General features: G+C 46.2%; 1 protein-coding gene across 2 annotated transcripts in view; it reads left to right on the top strand.

Annotated features, from left to right (window-relative positions):
• Positions 1 to 20,770, top strand: part of KIF5C (kinesin family member 5C) — a 171,810-nt gene extending 151,040 nt beyond the window's left edge. For both annotated transcript variants that reach the window (XM_081814471.1, XM_081814470.1), the window contains exons 23-26: positions 1,458 to 1,562; positions 3,650 to 3,866; positions 5,039 to 5,152; positions 16,850 to 20,770. In XM_081814471.1, coding sequence (XP_081670597.1) covers positions 1,458 to 1,562; positions 3,650 to 3,866; positions 5,039 to 5,145 — 429 coding nt within the window. In that variant the 3' untranslated portion in view covers positions 5,146 to 5,152; positions 16,850 to 20,770. The remainder of the gene's footprint in view (positions 1 to 1,457; positions 1,563 to 3,649; positions 3,867 to 5,038; positions 5,153 to 16,849) is intronic.
• Positions 20,771 to 21,173: the final 403 nt, after the last annotated feature.

Genomic DNA, 21,173 nt, shown 5'->3' with positions numbered 1-21,173 from the left:
ACCGTGGAAAGGTGCATCTGACGACTTTGATCTTCTCAGTTAATGTGGAGGCTCTGTCCTTGATGGAGAAGGAAGAGAGACAGTGGAGAGCCCACAGAGCCTAGAGAAAGCTCAGGCAGCCCGGGGTGCGGGGCGGGAGGGGCGGATTTGTCAGGGATGAGTGAAAGGATTGCCGAGCAGTGGTGCGAGTGTCCAGCTGAAGGTCAGAGCATGGATTTGCCGTGGCCCCTGACAACATGGTTCCAGGCCTGGAAACAAAAATAAAGAAAGGCAAGAATGATAGGAGAGTTTAAGGCCCGAATGGCAGTGGTGGGGCAGGTAGGTAGTGACCATAGTTATCAAAATAGAAATGGCCATCAGACCTGGACCAGGTAGGAGGGAGAGGCCAGAGCAGAGGGGATGGAGAGGGAGACTGCAGAGATAATGGCAAGAACTGGAAAAGCTCAGTCAGGGAGGAGAGGGTCCGAGGGAGCTTAAGATCAGGCTTCCCTGATTTCATGATCTAAAACTCTCAAGAAAGGACCTACTTGTAGACCAGTGGCTCTCAAAGTGTGGTTATCTGGCCAGCAGCTTTGGCATCACCGGCTAGACATGTGCATTCTCAGACCCACCCCAGGTCCACTGAAGCAGAGACTGGGGGTGGGGCCCAGCAATCTGAGTTTTAACAAACCCTCCTCTGGGCAAAGTTTGAGAACCCCGGATTGAGATAGGCATGCAGCCATCACCTCTCAGAAGAAGAAGGAGGGACGATGGTCTCCTCTGTAATCAGACGCAGCAAGGATGCCTTGCCATTTTTGGGCTCCAGGATGTGTTTGCACATGTGTTTCTCAGTTTACCTGTTGGCCCAGGAGGGCAGTTTTTGTCCATTTCTAGATCTGATGAATTTCAAGAGTTTATCCATGCGCTCAGATGCTGTGACTAGTTTGAGATGGATTCATTAAGTAATTTCATGGGATTGGAAGCTGAAGGGACAAGCAAAGGCCACTGAGACTTCCTGTTGGGACCACAGGCACTCGCCCAACAGCTTGGTGACTTATCTCAGTTGGGATGTTTGAAATCAGATTTAGGTCTTGGATTTATGTTTTCACACTGGTTCTTAATGAGTTTTGGAACAGTTCCTTTTGAAAAGAAAAGTCTATTTACCCACCTGCAAGGGAGAGGTAAATTTCACAGAGAGAACTAATCTGTATCTTTCAAAGGAAGATTGGAAGTTTTGTTTGGTTTTGTTTTGTTTTCAATTCTCTAAACTATAATGCTCGGAAAACCCTTGACATCAGCCAAGGGAATTCATTGGGAAGGTCATTGAGTCTCAACTTGTAGAACCTCTGTTTATTTTCACTTTCAGAATGACCTTTGGTGGGATTGGGGTGGTGGTTTTTTATAAAGAATTAGAATGTTGTCCAGCTTATGTTGGGGCTGTGGGCGGGGCTGCCTGCTGACCGCTGGTGTTGGTGCAGAGTGTGGAGCTGGACAGCGATGATGGAGGGGGCAGTGCTGCCCAGAAGCAGAAAATTTCCTTCCTGGAGAATAACCTGGAGCAGCTCACGAAGGTTCACAAACAGGTAGGAGAGTTGTGCCAACTTCCTCTGCTTCTCTTACTCTCCCGGAAAGAAGCTCCACTGTATCTGGCCACAGTTCGGGGAGAAGGTTCTGCATCACCAGGGGACATTAGTGCCAGAAGGATCTTGGAGTCCTTTAATTAGTCTTCAGTGACTTCCCTTATATATAAAAGTTTTTTATCGAAGCCAGATGGAAGGAATCGGAGTTTGAGCTCTTGGGGTTTGGGAAGTGGGGTGTTCAGAACCCTGCCTTATCATCCTGCCTCTGGTTCCAGCCCTGGACCCACAGGCTGCACAGAATGCAAAGTGAAGACCACCGAGTCAGTTCAGGCCCCTTATTTTTGCAGATGAAGAAACAGACCGAGAGAGGAAGTGACCTGCTTTATTTTCTCTCTGCTCTGTTTCCCTATTTCTTGGGCACCCTCTCCAGTTCTTAAGACGCTCTGGAGTTTATCCAGAGGGACAGCAGAATGCATGGCCAAACCTACTGGTGATCTGGGCAGTTGTTTTTCTCCTTTCTGTATAACTACTGGAATGTTCATGTTTCCCCTAAATCCTAAAGATTTGGAATGTGATAAAAATGGTCCAACTTAGGGTATGTGCTATGGTGAGCGCTGTGAATTGTGTAAGACCGATGAATCACAGACCTGTACCCCTGAAACAAATAATACAGTATATGTTAATTAAAAAAAAAAATGGTCCAACTTGTTGGACCACATGGTTAAGGGGATGCATCTCTCTTGGACCTATATCCTCTTCAACATTACCTAGGATGGCATTTTTCCCCAAAGGGAGGACGACAGATTCAACATGGTTGAAGTCATTCAAGCAAATTACTGATGAGAAATATAGAAGCAGAAACTGCAGTCTGAGTTGCAATTAGTGATTTTCTAATTCACTAATTTGAAATAGGGCTCTGAAATTCATTATTTTATGAATTCAATGAATATTTTAATAAATATTAAAAACCTGCTCTCTGCCAGGCACTGGAGCTGGTAAAGAATGCACGTGTGGCCTCGGGATGGGTAACCTTCATACATCACTTTCTGATTTTCAAAACTTTTCTGGATCCACTGGGATTCACACAATGGGCCTCTTATATACTCCCCTTTTTTATGGGTGAGAAACCTGAGATGTGTAGGGGTTGGATGACTTACCAAGTCAGATGTCAGGAAGTAATAGATCTGGCTCTTGAGCCTTTTTTTTTTTTTTTTTAAACCCAGGGCAAGCCTGTTGCTTCTTTTCCTTCTTTCTTTTTTTTAATTTTAAAAATTTTCCTTCATTTTATTTTTACTTTAAAAAAATTTGTATTTATTAATTCCATAATTAACAGCGCTGTATTATTTTTGGGGATGTATCAGTTCAGCAATCCCATACATTACTTAGTGCTCATCACCCTAAGTGTCCTCTTTATCCCCTTCACCTTTTTCACCCACCCCCACCCCCCACCTCCCCTCTGGCAACCACCAGTCTGTGGCCAGACCACCCTGAATGCGCCGAGTCTCACCCGTTGCTTCTTAACCGAGGGTCTTAGGTAGTAAGAGAACGAGCAGTATCCCAGAGTTACCTGGGAGTCTCTGGATATGTTGCAAAGTGGGTCCAAACCACATGCTGGTGGAGACAACGCGTCCCGCGCGGGAGGAGGCCTACAGAGAGCTCTAGAACATTCACGCCTGTACCCAGTGCTTCTGAACTTGCCTAACACCGCTCAGCTTTCACACGCTAGTGCTGGAGTAGCTAAGCTTCCTCACACTAGCTCCCCGACCCACGCAAACCGAAGAGGAAGTAAATCCTGCCCACACCTGAAAGCTTCCTGTGACCGGAAGTGGCCGTTAATTTCATTCTGCACCCCTTCCCACTTCCTTGCACACAAGAGGCGTGCGTAGCAAATTGGGAGGCGCCGGGTACGGGATTTCCATTTTCCTTGGGCGCTCCCAGCGTTGGTGGTCACATGGACGTCCTGCGCCCACCTAGCGGGGCTGCTTGTTTGGCCGCAGAGTCCGCTTCTAGCCGCCTTCCTGTCACCGTCTGCCCCTCCTGCCGGCCCCGTCACCTCCCTGGTAAGTCGCCCCCGTCCCCTCTCCCCGCAGCTGGTCCGGGACAACGCCGACCTGCGCTGCGAGCTGCCCAAGCTGGAGAAGCGGCTGCGCGCCACGGCGGAGCGCGTCAAGGCCCTGGAGAGCGCACTGAAGGAGGCCAAGGAGAACGCCATGCGGGACCGCAAGCGCTACCAGCAGGAGGTGGATCGCATCAAGGAGGCCGTGCGAGCCAAGAATATGGCCAGGAGGGCCCACTCGGCCCAGATCGGTATGTGTGCCTCTCGCGCCCCTCCTGGAAGGCAGGGCTCTGCTGCTCTGGGCTGTGTGCTCTGGAACATCTGGCAGGCTATAGTCAGGCCCGCGGCAGCTGGGCTAGCCGGCGCCTCCAGGCACCCTGCATTCCCCCGGGAGACGGGCAGTGTCAGGCACCTGCTTCCTTATCCTGAGAGGTTGCAGCAGACACGTTGTGGTCTTCAGAGCTGCTGAGCTGAGCAGAGAAGGTGGCCAACTTAGGCTGTCAGCTAAAGGTATTTGGCTGTAAACGGAGGTATGTTCTCACAAGCACTAGAATATTTGGCTGTTTCTCAGTGAGGCCCAAAGGCCCCTTCTGTTCTGTACTAAGCAGAACGGGAAGGGGCGGGGTGTAGCTGGAAGCCTCAGGGAGAGCCACTTGCAAGGGCACGTTTGGAAGCACCTTGGAAAGAGCTAGGCTGGCCTCCGTGTGCAGGGTGTGGATCCCAGGTGGGAAAGAGGCCTGGACGTTCAGCCCCTGCCAGACCTGGATTTGGGCATTTTGCCTGAGCTGGGAATGGGGGTGTAGCTGCTAAGTCATAGTTCCCAGGATGGAGCCACAGGCGGTAAAGAGATTTAGGAATGTTCTCTAGAGAGCTTTTATTTTTTAAACTGAAATGCCTCCAATAACATGTGATATTATTTCCCATCAGATAATGCTGTGCAGATGTTTTGTAAACCAACAACTTCATGTTTCTAGTTTTTAGATCATACCTTAGATTAATGTTTCATTGCATTTATTGGATTTCTTGCTCTTTGTAAATCTGGAAACTAGAAAGCTTCTTCCCAGAGAAGTGCATCATAGGCAGAAACCTGCACCCAGTTTCAGGGGCTACGCAGATGCCCTTGGAATCCAAATGTTCCCTATGGATCGGCCTCAAAGAAAATTGGAAGTCCTTCTAATTTTCCTCAGCCAGAATTAAAGTAATTGCTATATAAGTTCTCTCTGTCCCCTAACCACTGGGTGCCCTGGATTAGCTAACTGTACTGTCTGGGAGTGCAGACATCCTGTTTTCAGAAAGGTCTGATGCTTGATGAGAATTGTAACGATAAAAATTGTGTGTCTTGGTTTTCACATGTGACCCGTGGGCATGTGGGTGTGGCCATTTAAGCCCAGTCTGAATGCTCTGTCCTTTCTGTCGGATACAGCCAAGCCCATCCGCCCTGGACACTACCCAGCATCGTCTCCGACGGCCGTCCACACCATCCGAGGGGGAGGAGGCAGCTCTTCAAACGCCACTCACTACCAGAAATAAATACGAAGTGAGTCCCTGGTGTCAGGGGTGGTTTCTGTCCTGGGCAGCCCTGGGGCAGATCCCTGGCCCTGCCTGGTTCTCATCCGTCTGCATGTGCCCCTCCAAGAGTGAGCAGTTTAGCTCTTCTGGAACAGGCCTTAGGGGTGTAGCTTACCTACACTCAACTCAGTGCAGAGCCTCAGGGTCATCTCGCTAGGGCCACCTGGCGCTGGGGACACTCCAGGGATGGATGAGGGTGTGGCGAATGATTCACCTGAGCTTGCTTCTGTCTGTGGGACTTCCCTGTGTCGCTGGCTTCCAGAAGGGCATTACCTGTTCGTCAACTGCTTTCGCTCAGAGCAGATAGATGTGGGTGGTTGCGTTAAGTTCCAGGAACTGACTCTAAAGAAAGAGCCAGATATAGAAAGTCATATTTTTGTAATTGCTTTCTGAGCTCAACAAACGGGTTTTTAAGAATCGTGCTAATTTATATCTAGGTAGGTCAGGACCACTTTTTTCTTTGAGACAGCGGTTTATAAATTTCTCTTCCTACAATCTGCATGTGTGATTCTGCTCTACCAGCAAACAAAGAAACAAAAAGGGATACACTTTAGAAAAGAGAAGGAGAGAGCACAAACTGTCCTTTTGTACTTGAGATGGAGAAAAGAGGTTACTCGTTGGGCAGGGCAGACAGACAACTCGGTGGCCAGAAAACTGTTCAGGAAAACTCTTGACTTTGCACCAGTAACCTGTGGGCGGGAGGGGGGAGCTCCAAATGCTGTCCTTGGGCTCTGAGCCCTCACTGAGGAAGCTAGCTTACAGGATGGGCCGGCCGGCGTGGCAAAGCCAACTCCGGAGAGCACAGAGTCCTCTCCTGTCCTTTCCGATCAAGGTACAGGACGTGAATGTGAGGGGCTGGAGCCCTCTCTCGGGATATGACAACACTGCGAAGGCTCACGCCAAAACTGCCAAGGAGGAAGCTTGGCGCCTGCCCCCAGACGGCCCTGTCCTGTGCTGCCCCAGGCAGCATGCCAACGAGCGGGACAGGCACAGGTCAGATTAGGGAACAGGAGGGAAGGCCGAGGCAGCCCGAGGGCGGGCAGCATGTCCACCGCCATCTGCCGTGTCCTGAAAGGGTGGATGGGAAATGGTCTTGGCAGCGGGCCACCCCCATTCAGATCCGATCGCTTTCCCTTACAGATAAAATAATTTGGGTGTCAGAAAATTGTCGTCGGTGTTGGGGCTGGCCCTCAAAGGGAACTGTAAGCTCCTGTGAGGCAACGTAGGATAGAAACCTAAAGCCGTGGTTCTGGAACTTGGGTGGGTGTTAGTATCACTTGGCACCCGGAAGGCTTCGTGAAGTAGTGTCGTGCCTGAGCCTTTGTGTGTGTACCGAGTACCCCCGGCGATTTCGTTAGCCACCAAAGTTCGGGGACTCCTATCCTGAAGGAACTGTGGCGTCTCTGGGGCGGAAGTGGATTTCTCTGTCGTGTGAAGGAAATTTGAGGGTGGTCTGTCAGTGGCTGGTAAAGCGACTCTGTAGTGACAGCAGAAAGCTCGCCTTTTAAGTGTAGATCCCCTGTCCTCAGCAAGTACCTTCCTTCCTCAAGGTCACCTCAGTGACTTCTACTCTTCTAGCTTTCGTGCTTACACACCATGGTCAGCAAGCAGAGAGGAAGCCGGGAAGAGGCAAAAGCAGCTTCTCAGCTGAATCCGCGTCCTCTCATGGCCCTCCTGGAAGTCCATATAGTGCGGATGCCTGGTCCCTCCGGCCAGATCTGAGGCACGTGGCCGTGTCCAGCTGCAAGGGGCTGGAAAGCGGCCGCTTTGAGCTAGGCACATCACTGCCCCACGAAAGAGTAGTGTTCTTTATTTTTAATTTATTTTTAAAGATTTTAATTCTTTATTTGAGAGAGAGAGAGAAAGAGCAGGGGCAGAGGGAGAGGGAGAAGCAGACTTCCCGCTGAGCAGGGAGCCTGATGTGGGGCTCCATCCCAGGACTCTGGGATCATGACCCGAGCCAAAAGCAGGTGCTTAACCGACTGAGCCAGCCAGGCGCCCAAGAGTACTGTTCCTTAGCTGAAGACGAGGGGGTGGATGCTGGGGGGGCAACCAGAGCCTGCGCTGACTGAGCACCTACTATGCAGCTACGTTACCCCCTTCCATGTAACCTCGCAGAGCGGTGGCTGTGCTTGGCTCCCGGCAAGCCCTCAATATGTACACTGGCCCAGGGATTCTGGGGTCCAGAGACTGTGCAGTGGACAGCCACTTTCCACATGCGATCCCATAAAGGTCTGTCGACCCACGTTTTGTGTAAGCTTCATACGACCCAGTGTTCCCTTGTCACACTTGAGATTGAGAAGCAGTGGGTCTGCTGAGACTTTTAAGACCTTCAGACTAACAGAACCACCCTCACCCATCCTGGTGGCCCATTGCTTCAACTTGAAGTGTTATAAGTGGATTTGATTATTTTACTGCAGTTAGAGCCCCCTTGACCCACTCTCTCCGTGCACATAACTCCTGTAGCTGGGCCGTTCCCCACGTCACAAAACAAATGGGCCCCTTTCTGGTTATCAGGATGGCGGTGTGGTAGAGAGGCCTGGCTTAGGACAGGAGACCTGGGTCAGGTGTTAGTTGGGTCTTCTACTCTCTTTAAGTTACTTACCCTCAGAGTGGGCTTCTTTGTCTGTGAAATGGGGAGAATCCTTTCCCTGGACCATTGGTTTTGAAATGAGGACTGACTGAGGTCACGCTTCTAAGCTGCTTGGCATCTAACAAGTGCTCCATAAAAACGTCACTGCTGTATAGAGTAGCAGTGCGCTACTTGGCACACAGTAGGTGATGGATGAATGTTGGCTTCTAGTCTCCTTGTTACAAAATAGTTTTTAGTCCCTCTCTAGCCCTAAATTCTAACCACTGAGTGCAGAAGGCCCATGACTGAGTATCCTATTTGATGCTATGACCAGATATAAGGTGTTTTAAAGTTATTATCCTTTATTCATCTAAAGGTTATGAATAAGAACATTGACTATTTTTAAGAAAAAGACTAGGTATTTGTCAGTGGAGGTTAAAAAAAAAGGATAGTAGCCAGTGAAGTGGGAAATTTTAACTGGGAGTGAGAAAATGCAAAATCATTTTTTAAGAAAAATAATTGGAGGGGCGCCTGGGTGGCTCAGTTGGTTAAGTGTCTGCCTTCGGCTCAGGTCATGATCCTGGGGTCCTGGGACCGAGCCACACATCAGGCTCCTTACTCAGTGGGGAGTCTGCTTCTCTCTCTCCCTCTGCTCTTCCCCCCACTCATGCTCTCTCGCTTTCGCTCAAATAAATAAATAAAATCTTTTTAAAAAAATGATTGGAAATGTGGAATTCATTGCTTAGTTGGGATCAAAACCTTTTGAGGTGATCTTTCCTGATCTTTGAGATGCTCATTCTGAAGTGTGTCTTCCTAGGGAAAAATGATCTCAGCTGCTGACTCTTCTTCCCAGCCCTCTTATTGAAGCCAGAGCAGCATATTCATACTTGGGCAGCATTTGGATATCTTTGGGGTTCTTTCTGCTTCATTTCAGGTTTCAAAGAATAGTCACAATGAGTATTTTGGTTTATGCTCAAAGTTTCAGAGCGACTAAAGGTGCCAACATGGAGAAATCAGAACTCAGGATACTGCTGGCTTCTATCTCAGCTAGGTCAAATCCAGGGGAGCTGCCAGGGGGAGGAGAACAAGTACCAACCACAGAGTGACTGGGGAAGAGTAGCACAGACACTGGCTGGAAGGTGGGGCTGGCTGGCGTTATTTGGAGTCAGGAAGGCTGATAGGGCTGGAGCCCAGAGAACACAGAGACCTTCATAATCAGGGTTGTTGGGAGGGAAGGAGGGGCCAGGTAAATGAGGCCTTTGAGCCGGGCCAGCAGCATAGAGTGCGATCTGAGTGTGTGGGGCCACTGGGGACTCTGGGCCTGGGAGTGGTGGGACCTGGTTCATGACTGGGAAAGGCCACCCTGTGCTGGACCCCATGGAAAGGATGGTGTGGGGGGGAGTCAGAGCAGGGGCTCCTCAGAGGCTCTTGCGGGGAGATAGATAATGTGGGAGACGGGAGAGTTACAGGCAGGGAGTACTGGCCGCCTGAGAGGAGCTGCAATCCGGAGCATAGGCGGAGGTGATGGGAAGGCGGAGGAGGAAGGACAGGTGCTGGTAGGTGGTAGATGGGGTGGCAGGGAGTTGGGATGGGTCTCATCTTAGTGCCTGTTTTCTTGCGCAAGAAGCCAGGTAAGCAGCAGGGAGGCAGGGAGATGGGGTTGCAGGCTGAAGAGATAAGGTGTGAAGTAGACCTCTGAGGCAGTACTGAGTGCTTATTCATGGCCCCACATTCAATGCAGACATCATTTAGATATCTCGTCTGGCTCCCTGGCTCTGCGGGCCCTGCGGTGGGACTTCCTTCCAGGTAGTGCTTTGACTAGCCGCTGGCTGCTTGTTCAAGTGTGTCCACCAGATGGCGCCAGTGGGGCACCGCTGGAACCTCACTATTTTCTAAAAGGCTTTGAGGCAAAAGGGTCTTTTGACTCTCCTTTATTTAGGCCATTATTTCTCGGATTTGAATAGTAAATACAGTACTTTTCAGGGGATAAAGTTCTCATATTACTCAGAGGTTTTTTTTTTTTTAATTAGGTATTTGCAAATTTACAACAGCATATACTTAGATCTTACATAACTATCAAGTCAAAACAAATTTAGAAGTTAGATTGAAATGAACCATAAACCAAAATCAAATTACCAACCTTAACAGAAGTTAATGAAAGATGGCTTTTCTCTGAAAAGAGCTGGGTGCAGTGTGATTCTGGGATGTGTTGCTTCTAGGAGAGTCTGGCTTACCTGTGTTGCTTCTGTGTGCCATGGCAGGGCTCACTTCTTTCGTTCCCTTTCTGTGTGAAAACCACTGCGGAGGGGCACCTAGCTGGCTCATTCGGTAGAGCATGTGAGTCTTGACCTTGGGGTTGTAAATTTGAACCCCATGTTGGGTGTAGAGATTACTTAAAAATAAAGTCTTGAAAAAAGAAAAGAGAAAGAAAGAGAAACACAGCAGAATCACTGCATACCTTCAAGCTGTTTTGTCATCTTGTGGCTGGAACCCATCATTGTCCTGCTGCGTCCAACTTTAGCTGAAGGATATTTAAGTTGTGAGGGGTAGTGTCCACTTGGTCGTAGCATAAAGCGTGTGTGGGGCTGAAGTTGCATGGGAATGCTTGGTTGCAAGGTAGTCAGCTAGATAATCTAGAATACCCACATATTTTTTTAAAAGATTTGTTTATTTATTTGAGAGAGAGTGTGGGTGGAAGGGGAAGAGGGAGAGAGAGAGAGAGAAGCGACTCCCTGCTGGGGAGAGTCTGATGCGGGGCTCCATCTCACAACGCTGAGATCGTGACCTGAGCCAAAATCTAGAGTCAAATGCTTACCTGCTTAACCAACTGAGCCACCCAGGCACCCCTAGAATATGCACATATTAATGCTTTCGATTTTTGTGGAAAGAAAAACATAGAATTAAAAATACTGTGAAATAAATGAAATGCCCAGGATGCCTCTCACTTTGTTGATGTAGGTAAAGACTCTGATATTTTGAGGACTGTACTTTTATTAAAAAACCATATATATTAAGTCTAGAAATCATAGCCTATAAAGTTTTGGGGTGCCTGAGTGGCTCAGTTGGTTGGGCATCCAGCTCGGTTTTGCCTCAGGTTATGATCTCAGCGTCCTGGGGTTGAGCCCCACGTCAGGCTCCACACTCCGCTTGGAGTCTGTTTGTCCCTCTCCCTCTGCCCTCCCCACCCCATCTCAAATAAATAAATAAATAAAATATTTTTAAAAATTAAGTTTTAATAAACTTGGATAAAACATTTGGTAAAATCACAGTGGTAGAGCCAATAGGAACTCATTAGGGCTCTTACAGAAGAAGCAATTCCATGTTTTTAGACTATGATTTCATGCTTTGAGGCATAAAGAAAACAGCCCTAGAAAAAGCATGTCTGCGATTTATAGCAGGGTCACATGGGTGAATGCAACTACAAAGAGCCATCCAAGCAGACCAGGTGTTCTGTTATGACCTCTGATTTATGTGACATTCCCTGGATCAGTGACAGTCACTGTAGGATGGCTCTGTCTTCAGGTTTTACTACCTTAAGACCTTTATTGTGAATATATCTGTTAGTTGTTAGTAAAAATAATACCTTTACATTCTTAAGTGGTGTGCTGGAAGCAGACACAGAACACAGATCTCCAGGCTTTCACGACTGGTCCCTTTTGCTGCCATAAGGTCATCTGTGACTGAGGCCCTGAAATCCTGGACCCTATGTGTCCTGTGTGCCTGTCATAGTCAGGGTCTTTGGGCTTGGCCCAGACATTTGGAATGCACAAATGGTTTTCTACTCTTAAGTCTTGTCACAGGGGCGCCTGGGTGGCTCAGTGGTTAAGTGTCTGCCTTCGGCTCAGGTCATGATCCTGGGGTCCTTGCTTCTCCCTCTCCCTCTACCTGTAGCTCCCCTTGCTTGTGCTCACACTCTCTGTCAAATAAATAAAAAAAAATCTTAAAAAAAAAAAAAAAGCTTACTTGTTGCTTAACTGTCACAGTAAGCTACACCCAAAAGGGGAAATTCCAAGTGTACATTAGAGACAGGAAGTCCAGTATTTTCTAGGCTAGCACTTAAACCTCAGACTTATTTGACTCAAAGTCTTTGGCCATTTCCCCACATTTACTAACTTCAGCTAAAGCCCTAAACTTCAGGGGCACGTAGGCCTCCAGCTCTTTTGTCTTTGAACTAGGAAGTCCGCTGTCTCTCAAACCCCCACCCCGCCCTTCATTGTTTTCCTCCACCTCAGGCAGAATAGAATTTTCTAAGCTTTTGACTACTAGAACAAAAAGGCAGCCCTTCCCTGTTTAGTCCTTAGGCAGGCTGAGCTTTCCAAGCTGGCACTTCCTCATTTACACTCTCTTTGCTTTTCTAAATCTCTTTCCTTCTTGTTACTCTTCTCTCTGTCCTGAATATCTGGACCTAAACCATCTTGCATCATTGGTGGGGTTCACCTTGACCATTCTCCTGGGTATGATACCCACTTAATCACAAATAAAAAATGTTATATGTACCTAAAATGTACAAGTTGCCTTGTGCCCACAGCAGAAATGGGTTCGCTCCCCACGTGGAGGGTGGGCGAGAAGCTGCTTTTGAGTTTAACCCTCCGAAGTAGTAAAGTCAGGGCACACATGTGGTCTACATCGGAGCCGCTGGCCGTTCAGCTTGCTCCTGCTGTTGGAAAATCCTAGCAATGAGATGATTGAGACACAAGAATGTGAATCCCCTCTCCGCAGGGGGACTCTTTGCTACCGGCGGGGTACATAGCTGGGCGATTGTGGGTTCAGGATACGGAGCTGGGCTGCCTGGGGTTGAATCTCAGCTTGGCCATGTACTAGGTAAGTTACTTCATCTCTTTGTGCCTCCTTGTCCTCTGTAAAATGTGCCAAATGACTGTACTTTTTACAGGGTAGCTGTGAGGATTAAATGCATTAATCCAGAGAGCTTAGGCAGGTGCCTGGCACAGAGCAGGCATGCGGCGTTGGCCCGTGTTGACGTTATGCCATCCTACCTTCTCCAGAGAGGCCAAGTGAACTGTCAAGATCACACATCTTGTCCGTGGTGGGTCCTGGACTGTGAACTCTGATCCGCTGGGCAGCAGTTCCTAAAGTCCCTGGCCTTAAGACCCTTTGTAGTCTTAAAAAGTATCAACATCAAAGAGATTTTATATTCCTGAGCTATATCTCTTGATATGTTTTATATTATTGATATAAATTGAAGCAAAAATTTTAAGTATCACTACTGTTAAGACAAATGTCACTTTTAATGAAACGTAATTTTCCAAAATGAAAACTTAGTAGAATGGAATTGCTTTGCAGGTTTGCAGATCTCTTTAATATTTGGCTCAGTGGACAACACTGGATTCTCATATCTGCTTCTGCATTCTTTCAGTTGCAGTGTCTTATTTTAGTTGAAGAAAACTGAGCCTTGTCACTCCAGACAGGATTCTTAGGTGCGGAGAAGTTATGATCATAGCACCTTCTTTCTCTCTTTTTTAAAGATTTTATTTATTTATTTATTTGAGAGCGAGAATGAGAGAGAGAGAGCATGCGAGCATGCACAAGTGGGACGAGGGGCAGAGGCTTAACCGACTGAGCCACCCAGGCACCCCCATAGTACCTTCTTCATCACAGGCTTGCTCTGAGAATCGAATGAGAGATGTGAAAGAAGAATGGAAAGTCCTGGGAGAGCGTGTGGCAAAAATTAGGGCCTCACAAGCATTAGCCAATGGTATGTCGTGGGGACAGGCCTAAACAGCATAGAGAAAATGGGACTCGGAGAGGGGCCAGTAAGCAGTGCAGGCGGGCACTGCAGCCTGGGACGTGGAAACCAGCATTGTGTGCTCAGAGGGAGCAATGGTGGGGCCTGGAAGGAAGAACGATCGTCCCCCACAGCAGATTGCCCTGATGCCGCTGCTTCTCTTCAGCAGCGATGCGTAGAGTACAGTTGGCAATTCTTAGCAAGTGGGCACTGAATGGTAGAAAGGCAGGAGAAAAGATAGAACTACGCGCTGTTTGGATTAAGCATAAATCTGCTTGCAAGCAATTGCAAAAGCCAAAGTTTGGGGAAGACCTCTCAATACTTCTTGCAAAACCCTTGTGTAATTCGCTTCTTTCTTCAGCCTTCTCACCCCTTCTAAAGAAAGGCGATTTTATTTCCTTCTAAGCCTGGTCACACGGTGCCCCTCTGTTACCATCTCCAGTTTGGCAGAGGTGCAGGGGTGGCCTTGGAGCAGGTCACTTGGGCCAGTACCGTGCTTTTCAGGGAGTAACCACTCTGAGCCATCCAAGAGGGTCAACAGAACTGGGTTTTAAATGTTCTCAAGGTTTGCCAGCCTCTCTGGGTTGGCCACTCTCGGCGATCAGAATGGTCAGAAGTTGTTTCTCCAGGAGCTAACCCATTGACCTTTATAAGTTCTATCCATTTTCTCTCCTGAATTTATCAGAAGAGGTGAAAATTCAGATAGTTGGGAGATGGACGGGAGTATCCCAGTTGACTCCTTTCTTCTTGGGCCTGCTGGAAAGACTGCGTTGGCAGACAGGCTGGACATATCTGTAACTCAGGATGAAGATGGACCACCTCTTTAGAATAACCTTTATTGGTGGACTCCCTGTGTTTTTCCTTTCGGCAGCCTGTCACAGTCTCTGTCTTCTTTCGCCCTCCTTGAAGTGACTAAGCAGGTTGGGTGTCCTTTGTGTCCCCCTCTTTCTTCTGTACCATTAGCCAGAATGTGCTGAATCTTGCACATGGAGGGGTGGGGGATTTGAATGAAAGGTCGGCTGGTGGAAATTGTGTGACTTCACGGTCTGTGGGCATTGTTGAGGCCGCCCCGTCGAGCGTGTGTCTAATGCTCTGTCAGCACATTAAGCCCTAAGGGCATGCAGGAAGACCATCTCATCTGACCAGGGTGACCCATAAGTGATCCTGAGATGGTGTGTTTGGAGAAATGAACCTGTAAGAAAAGCGAAATGGGGGGGCTCCTGGGTGGCTCAGTTGGTTGAGTGACTGCCTTCGGCTCAGGTCATGATCCTGGAGTCCCGGGATCGAGTCCTGCATCGGGCTCCCTGCTCAGCAGGGAGTCTGCTTCTCCCTCTGACCCTCCCCCCTCTCATGTGCTCTCTCTCTCTCAAATAAATAAATAAAATTAAAAAAAAAAAAAAAAGCGAAATGGGGATTCGAGTGGTGATATTCAGAAAACATCCCTGCGCTGCTTGGTTTTCGGCTCGAAATGAATTTAAATGACCACTATGACCAGGCTTTTGGACTTTTTCTTGTCCTAATAATAAGCACAAAATCTTACCAGAGAGGCTAAACATTAAAGATGCTCTTCCCATAAACAAATCTCTTTCTCTGACATCTAAAAATGACCTGAATATTACCGTATAAGGTTGTTTAAGCCATTTTTGGTTGAGCAGCTTTATATTTGTGAATAGTTACATCACTGGAGCAAGAGGTGGTAATTACCAAATGAGCTCTCTGAGTTTTTATTTTTTTGTGTCTGGGAGGAGGGGGTATTATAAAAAGGAATATGTTCTTTTTTTCTCTTCTTTTTCCCCTCCACCCACTTTGCTCTTATGTACTTTTATAATCCCTTTTTACACCCTGAATTTTTTCTGTTGATTTACAATTTACATTTTGCTTATTTATATAAACTGTGTGAGGTTGCTTACAATATTATAACATAAGAGTCGGGAGAGTGAAGAGAAACACATTAGAGGGGGGGAGAGCATTGTAGCAGGAATCTGAGATGGGTGTTTACCAAAGCTGAGCCCTGAATTTGGATCTAAGCCTTCTAGAGGCAAGAACAGAAAGCACAACATGTCAGGTTATGGAGTTCCTTTTAAAATCAGATGAGCACATGGATTTTTCTTAGTGTCTATCATATTTCTGTGCCGGGTATTTCCCATGTCTCTCGAGATTGAGGCTCGACATACCCCTGCTGTCGCCACCTCCCCACCCCAGAGTGGGGTGAGCTGTGAGCCCCCGGTGAGCTCTGCACAAAACCCATGGGAAGACCACAGACAGACCCAGGGCTTCCAGCTGGTGGGAGGAAGCTGAACCTTTTGGTTCCCTCCTAAAAGTAGATTTCATTTTATTTATTTATTTTTTTAAGATTTTATTTATTTATTTGAGAGAGAGCATGAGAGGGGGGAGGGTCAGAGGGAGAAGCAGACTCCCCGCTAAGCAGGGAGCCTGACACAGGACTCGATCCCGGGACTCCAGAATCATGACCTGAGCCGAAGGCAGTCGCTTAACCAACTGAGCCACCCAGGCGCCCCTAAGAGTAGATTTTACTGGAGTTGGTCCGAAGGCGACAGAGAGCACTCCGGGCTGGCCTCTGAGTCAGGACTAGCCCAGGCTTTTATCCTGGAGACCTGAGCATGATCGGATAGACCTCTCATGGGAAGTGGGGTGACATCCAGGGGGTGCCCTCTGAGTGACTCCATCAGCCCAGTGCAGTCAGGACTAGGAACCTCTTTCCTGGGTTAGGGGCCGTGTCTGACCTGCCTCAAAATCCTGACAAGTGTGAATGGTGTTCGAGTCTCCCTCAGGAATGAGAAAATGCATTATGTTTCTCTGAATACGGACCTGTGTCGATAGATACGGACTTTTGGAAGAGACTGTTGTCAGGGCAAAAGCAGTAAGTAGGAAGCTGTGCTGTCCACCACGCTAGCCACAAGCCACATGTGGCTACTGAGGGCTCGAAATGTGGCCAGGTGCACATCGAGATGTGCCTACACCACACTGCAAACATTGTGGGAAAAAGACTGAAGTAGCTCCATGGTGATACCAACATAAGATTTCTCAACACATAGTACTGATCACATGTGGAAATGATAATATATTGAATTTCTTGGGTTAAATAAAATGTTATTAAAATTAATTTTACTTGTTTCTTCCCACTTTTTAATGTGGCCACTTGAAAATTTAAAATCAAATATGTGGCTCACATGGTCTTTCTACTGGACAGCACTGGTCTAAATATCTAGAATGTTTATCTAAATATCTGATTACTCCAGATATTCCAAATACCAAAACATTTGTCTGAGGAATGAAATTCCACTGTGTCCTCTAACTCCCGTGTTCTCTCTCTGGTTCTCTCTCAACAGATACGGCTCTCCACGTAGCATGTCAAGGACTACATTAATCACCAATTCCTTTATTCCCCACCCCCTCCACAACTTCCATTTTCTTTTACACTTGCTTACCCCAGCCATCTGCAGTACACCAGTTTCAGATATTTGAGCTGTGTAGAATCTCTGTGTGTACAGATGTGTGCTTTGACTTTTCTCTTCCTGAGAAATCTGAAGGGGCTGATTACAGAAGATCCGCTTACTCCTGGGAACGAGGCCCAGGGACTAGGCTGTTGGGTGGTCTCTGGGCGGCCCCCGGAGCCTCCTTCCTTGGTAGTGTGCCGTCCCAGCAAACGCCCTCACGTGCCATTCCCTGGGGGGGATCAACCAAGTGCCGTGGAGGCGGGGGGCTCATGCTCTGCTGCAGCTGTCTGGTTTCCTGTGAAATAAATACATTCCTTTATATTTTTAGGGAACAAAAAAAAAAAGTGCTGCTACGAGGTTCAAAATTTTCATTCTGAACACTTTTCCGAAACAAATCACCCCAAAGAAGCATTTTGAATCCCCCCCGCCCCGGTCACATCTTTGGATCTGTAAAAACACCTTTTAGGAGGGCACCTGTTAAGCAAAGCAAATTTCTTCAAGGCAGAAAAACAATCTGACAGTAGCGATGTAGAATTTGTTCATTCAAACACATCCATGTAAATGCAGAAAATCATAAAATTCACCTGAGCTGCTTGCTACTAAACCTGCAGCAACTAGTCTCAGCCAGCCCAGTTTGAACATCCTTCCTTCGGAAGTGTTGAAAATGCTGCAAAGTTGGATGATTGGAAATAGGGTGGCCCTCCTGGCCTCCTCCTCCCTGATCCTACTGGAGCTTGCGTTGGGGATGGCCTCTTTCCGTAAGGGAACCATCTTAAGCCTGGAGGGGGTACGGCCAGTTGAAATCCAGGATCAATTCCAGCAGTTGGAAAAGGAAGCCTTGGGGCGGGGGAGTGACTGACGCATTTTTGTGCCTACGAATAAGTTGTTATTTTAACCCTTCATTGCTGAATGTTTATTTGACTTCTCTCTCTGGCATCAGATAGATTCATCTTCTTAGGCAGAATGTGAAGAAATCAGTATGGATGGATTTTTTTACATTTAACTATTGGTTTTTTCCAACATACGAATTTAAAGCTGAATCAACTCTTACTTCCAGTCGCGGATTTTAAAAGGATTAATTTCCAAGTAGGAGTCTTCAGGGAAGCTGACAAGGATTCAGTTAACTTGGTCTTGTGTGCTGCTACTGGTTTTGACAAATTTGAGGGTAAGTCAGTGACAACCAGACCAATCTCAGTGAACACACCCACCCGATCTCAGTGCCTGCCCAAGATGAGTGAGCTGGCGCTGTCCCTGCTGCTGTCACCACTGGAATGAAACGTAGGCTGGGGAGACATTGAGCTTTCTCTTCACTGTGTGAGTTGTAGTTTGAGGGCATGTGTGTGTGTGTGTCTGTGTGTGTGTGTGTGCGTGCCCGCGCATGCATGTGTAAGGCACTGAGGACTGTGAATTGACTTCCAAACTTTTCTTGTATAAAATTTCCCTAACACAGCAAAGCTGCTTTGACTTAATTTATTTGTTAAATGTTGTACTTTGTTTATATGTGTTTTGTTTTTTGGGGAGGGAGTAAAGAGAAAGAAGAAGACCAATTCTAGTGAAATATTTATTTCACAAACATGACGATTTTGCATTCATTTACACTTCAAAAATTCTTTTGATTTTCTTATATTGCCAGTACTTGCCCAATAGAGCTGCTCCATGACTGTTTGCAGTCTGATAGAAGGGCCCTTGTAGGGCAGGTTTTGCAAACTTGATCAGGTAATAACATATGCCATAGATTATAATCTTGCTGTGAATATGTTTGGCTCTGATTTTAGAAGCTAAAACATTGGTCTTGGAGAGGATTGCCAATTAATAGTTGTCATACCACTATTGTCTATTATGCAACTGTATTTATGTGTGGAAATTGAACAAAGGTCAATAATTCTTTTTTGGGGCTCTCGTTAATAGATTATTTTAAATTCTCCCCAAAGTAACTTTTCCCTGGGTACCCCTTTTCTATTTCTAAAGAATTGCTTGGCCCTTTCATGTTTCAAAAAGAGCCACACGTTTCACCTGTAGTCCCGTATTTTTTGATCTCCACAAAGGACTCACAAAATTCACATGACTTTTATTCACAGAGAAAGTTGGCTTTGATGTCTCTTAAAGATAATTTTGCTACTTGCTGATCAGCCAGTCAGTTCACCTAGCTTCAATCTTTATAGGACCTCAAAATTAACTTTCCTACACTGTGACTAAAAGGTGGGCAGATTATTGGAATGGATTCTACAGCATATTCAAGTGGATCCCTAAATATTACTTTATATGATAAACTAAGATCAGGACCATAGCCTCTGTAGGCCACATTTTAAAAAGCCACATTTATGCAACTTTCATTTTTTTTTTAAATTATTACTCCTTTACATTTGTACTCTAAATATAAAAACTGCACTTCTGAATGGCTGAGCCTGTGATTATATTTTTGTTTGTATGCTACTTTTTGTGAGAGAGAGAGAGAGAGAGAGAGAGAACGTGTGTTTCTCCTCTGTGAATAATTTTCTATCTCATGCTTCTTCTTGAAAGTTTACTTTTTGATGCTAATAAGGGAATAGCCAGATGGTTTATACAAATAATCTCTACCTGCAGGATGGTGGATTGTTAAATTAGAGAAATGCTGTTTGGGATATCAAGATTTATGGTTGGATTCAACTTAACCAATTACATTTTTATAATGGAGTATATTCCTTCATTGACTGTATTATCAATTCATAAAGTGCTTTTAAAACTTTAAAAGATTTATGGTTGGAGACTAAAATATATTAATGCCAAATGTGTTTTGGTCAATTACTAGAGAATTCTGTACAAATGCATCATCTCTTCAAATGCTGTACAGTTTGCTTGTTTGAATGGCAGGTAGTAGGGAGAATAAGTGTGGAGTAAGACTTAAAGGAAATAGTATCATGTGATTACAAAAATTAGAGTTCATAGAAATATTGGTGTAAACGAAGAAATAAAAATATTTGTCTAGAATGTAGCATCTAGTGACTTTTTGATGCCCTAACTTCACATGAAGGAGTGATAGTTCTGTCCAAGGCCAGACTGAGCCATCACCAAGACTCATGGGGAATTATCGGTTCTCTTTTCCTAGAGGAATAACTGGAAGCAAATAAAAGTCTTTAACAGTCCCCTTTTTGAAGTGTTTTTGTTCTGTTTTGTTGTTTTTAGCAGGGCAGAAGACATTTAGAGTCTGGCTACATGACCTATTGGGGAAGTTTTTCACTGGGAGGGGGTAGGGGGAAGGTTTCACTTCATTGTCTCACCCCTAATATTTTGAGCGAGCTAAAGGAACCATTGTAGTTTAAAATGGTTTCATTTAACACTAACAATTTAGCCTTTCTAAAAGTATTGAAAAAAAGGGCTAGGTAACTGCCGAAGGAAGCCTTGCTCCATGAAGTCTGCTTACACATTTACATCTTGTGCACCAGTTTTAAAGACTTTTCATCGTGTGCAGATATAAGGGGAATAGGGCATTCTGTAGGATTATACATGTCTAGTTTGTAAAGTATGTAATGTGTACTGCAGATGTGTGTTCTGGGGCTTTATGTATCTGTACAGTAGCTCTCATTAAAAAAAAAAATTTTGTGGACAAACTTGTTTTGGTGGTTTGAGGGGGAAAATGGCCGTTTATACCAAGTAATGATGCTGTAATATATAGTACATGTAACAAAAGATCTGGAAGTAACCCTCCCCTGGCCCGTGGGAAATTTTGGTTATCCTCTAGGTTCTAAAATGAAGATGTATGGATACTCTGGCAGACTGCATGTTGTATAATTTGAAAAATACTAAAAGTGGAAAATAAAATTGAGTTAAACTTTGTCTGGTCTGTTTTTTCTTGAGTTATCCTAAAGGCATTCCCATTGAAGGCCTCAGTGCCCGTGTCGGGATGAACCGTTGTCTGGCCTCAGAAGAAGAGTTCATTTCAGCGGACAGCCACTCAGACTCAAAGCATGAGTAAAGTCAGCCTTGACCTTTCTGCCCCTTCCTTGGCTCGAAGATCTGTTTTTATTTCTTAGTGAGGAACCCAGAAAACCTGACATTTGTTCCTTCAGCACTGAAATGATAGCAACTGATATAAATAAGCGCCTTAAACACTTTTTTAAGGTAAGATTGAGTTAAAGGTCAGTAGACCAGGGTAATAGCTGAATTTCTTCTTGCCCGAGTAAAGCACTTATTCCAACAACATGTTAGCACAGCGGTATTCTTCAGCTAATGCATCGGA

This window comes from Leptonychotes weddellii, chromosome 3 (assembly GCF_054177405.1).
Source record: "Leptonychotes weddellii isolate Sample4059 chromosome 3, ASM5417740v2, whole genome shotgun sequence".
NCBI lineage: Eukaryota > Metazoa > Chordata > Mammalia > Carnivora > Phocidae > Leptonychotes > Leptonychotes weddellii.
The sequence above is the reverse complement of the archived record's forward strand: the minus strand, read 5'-3'. Positions and strand labels throughout refer to the sequence as shown.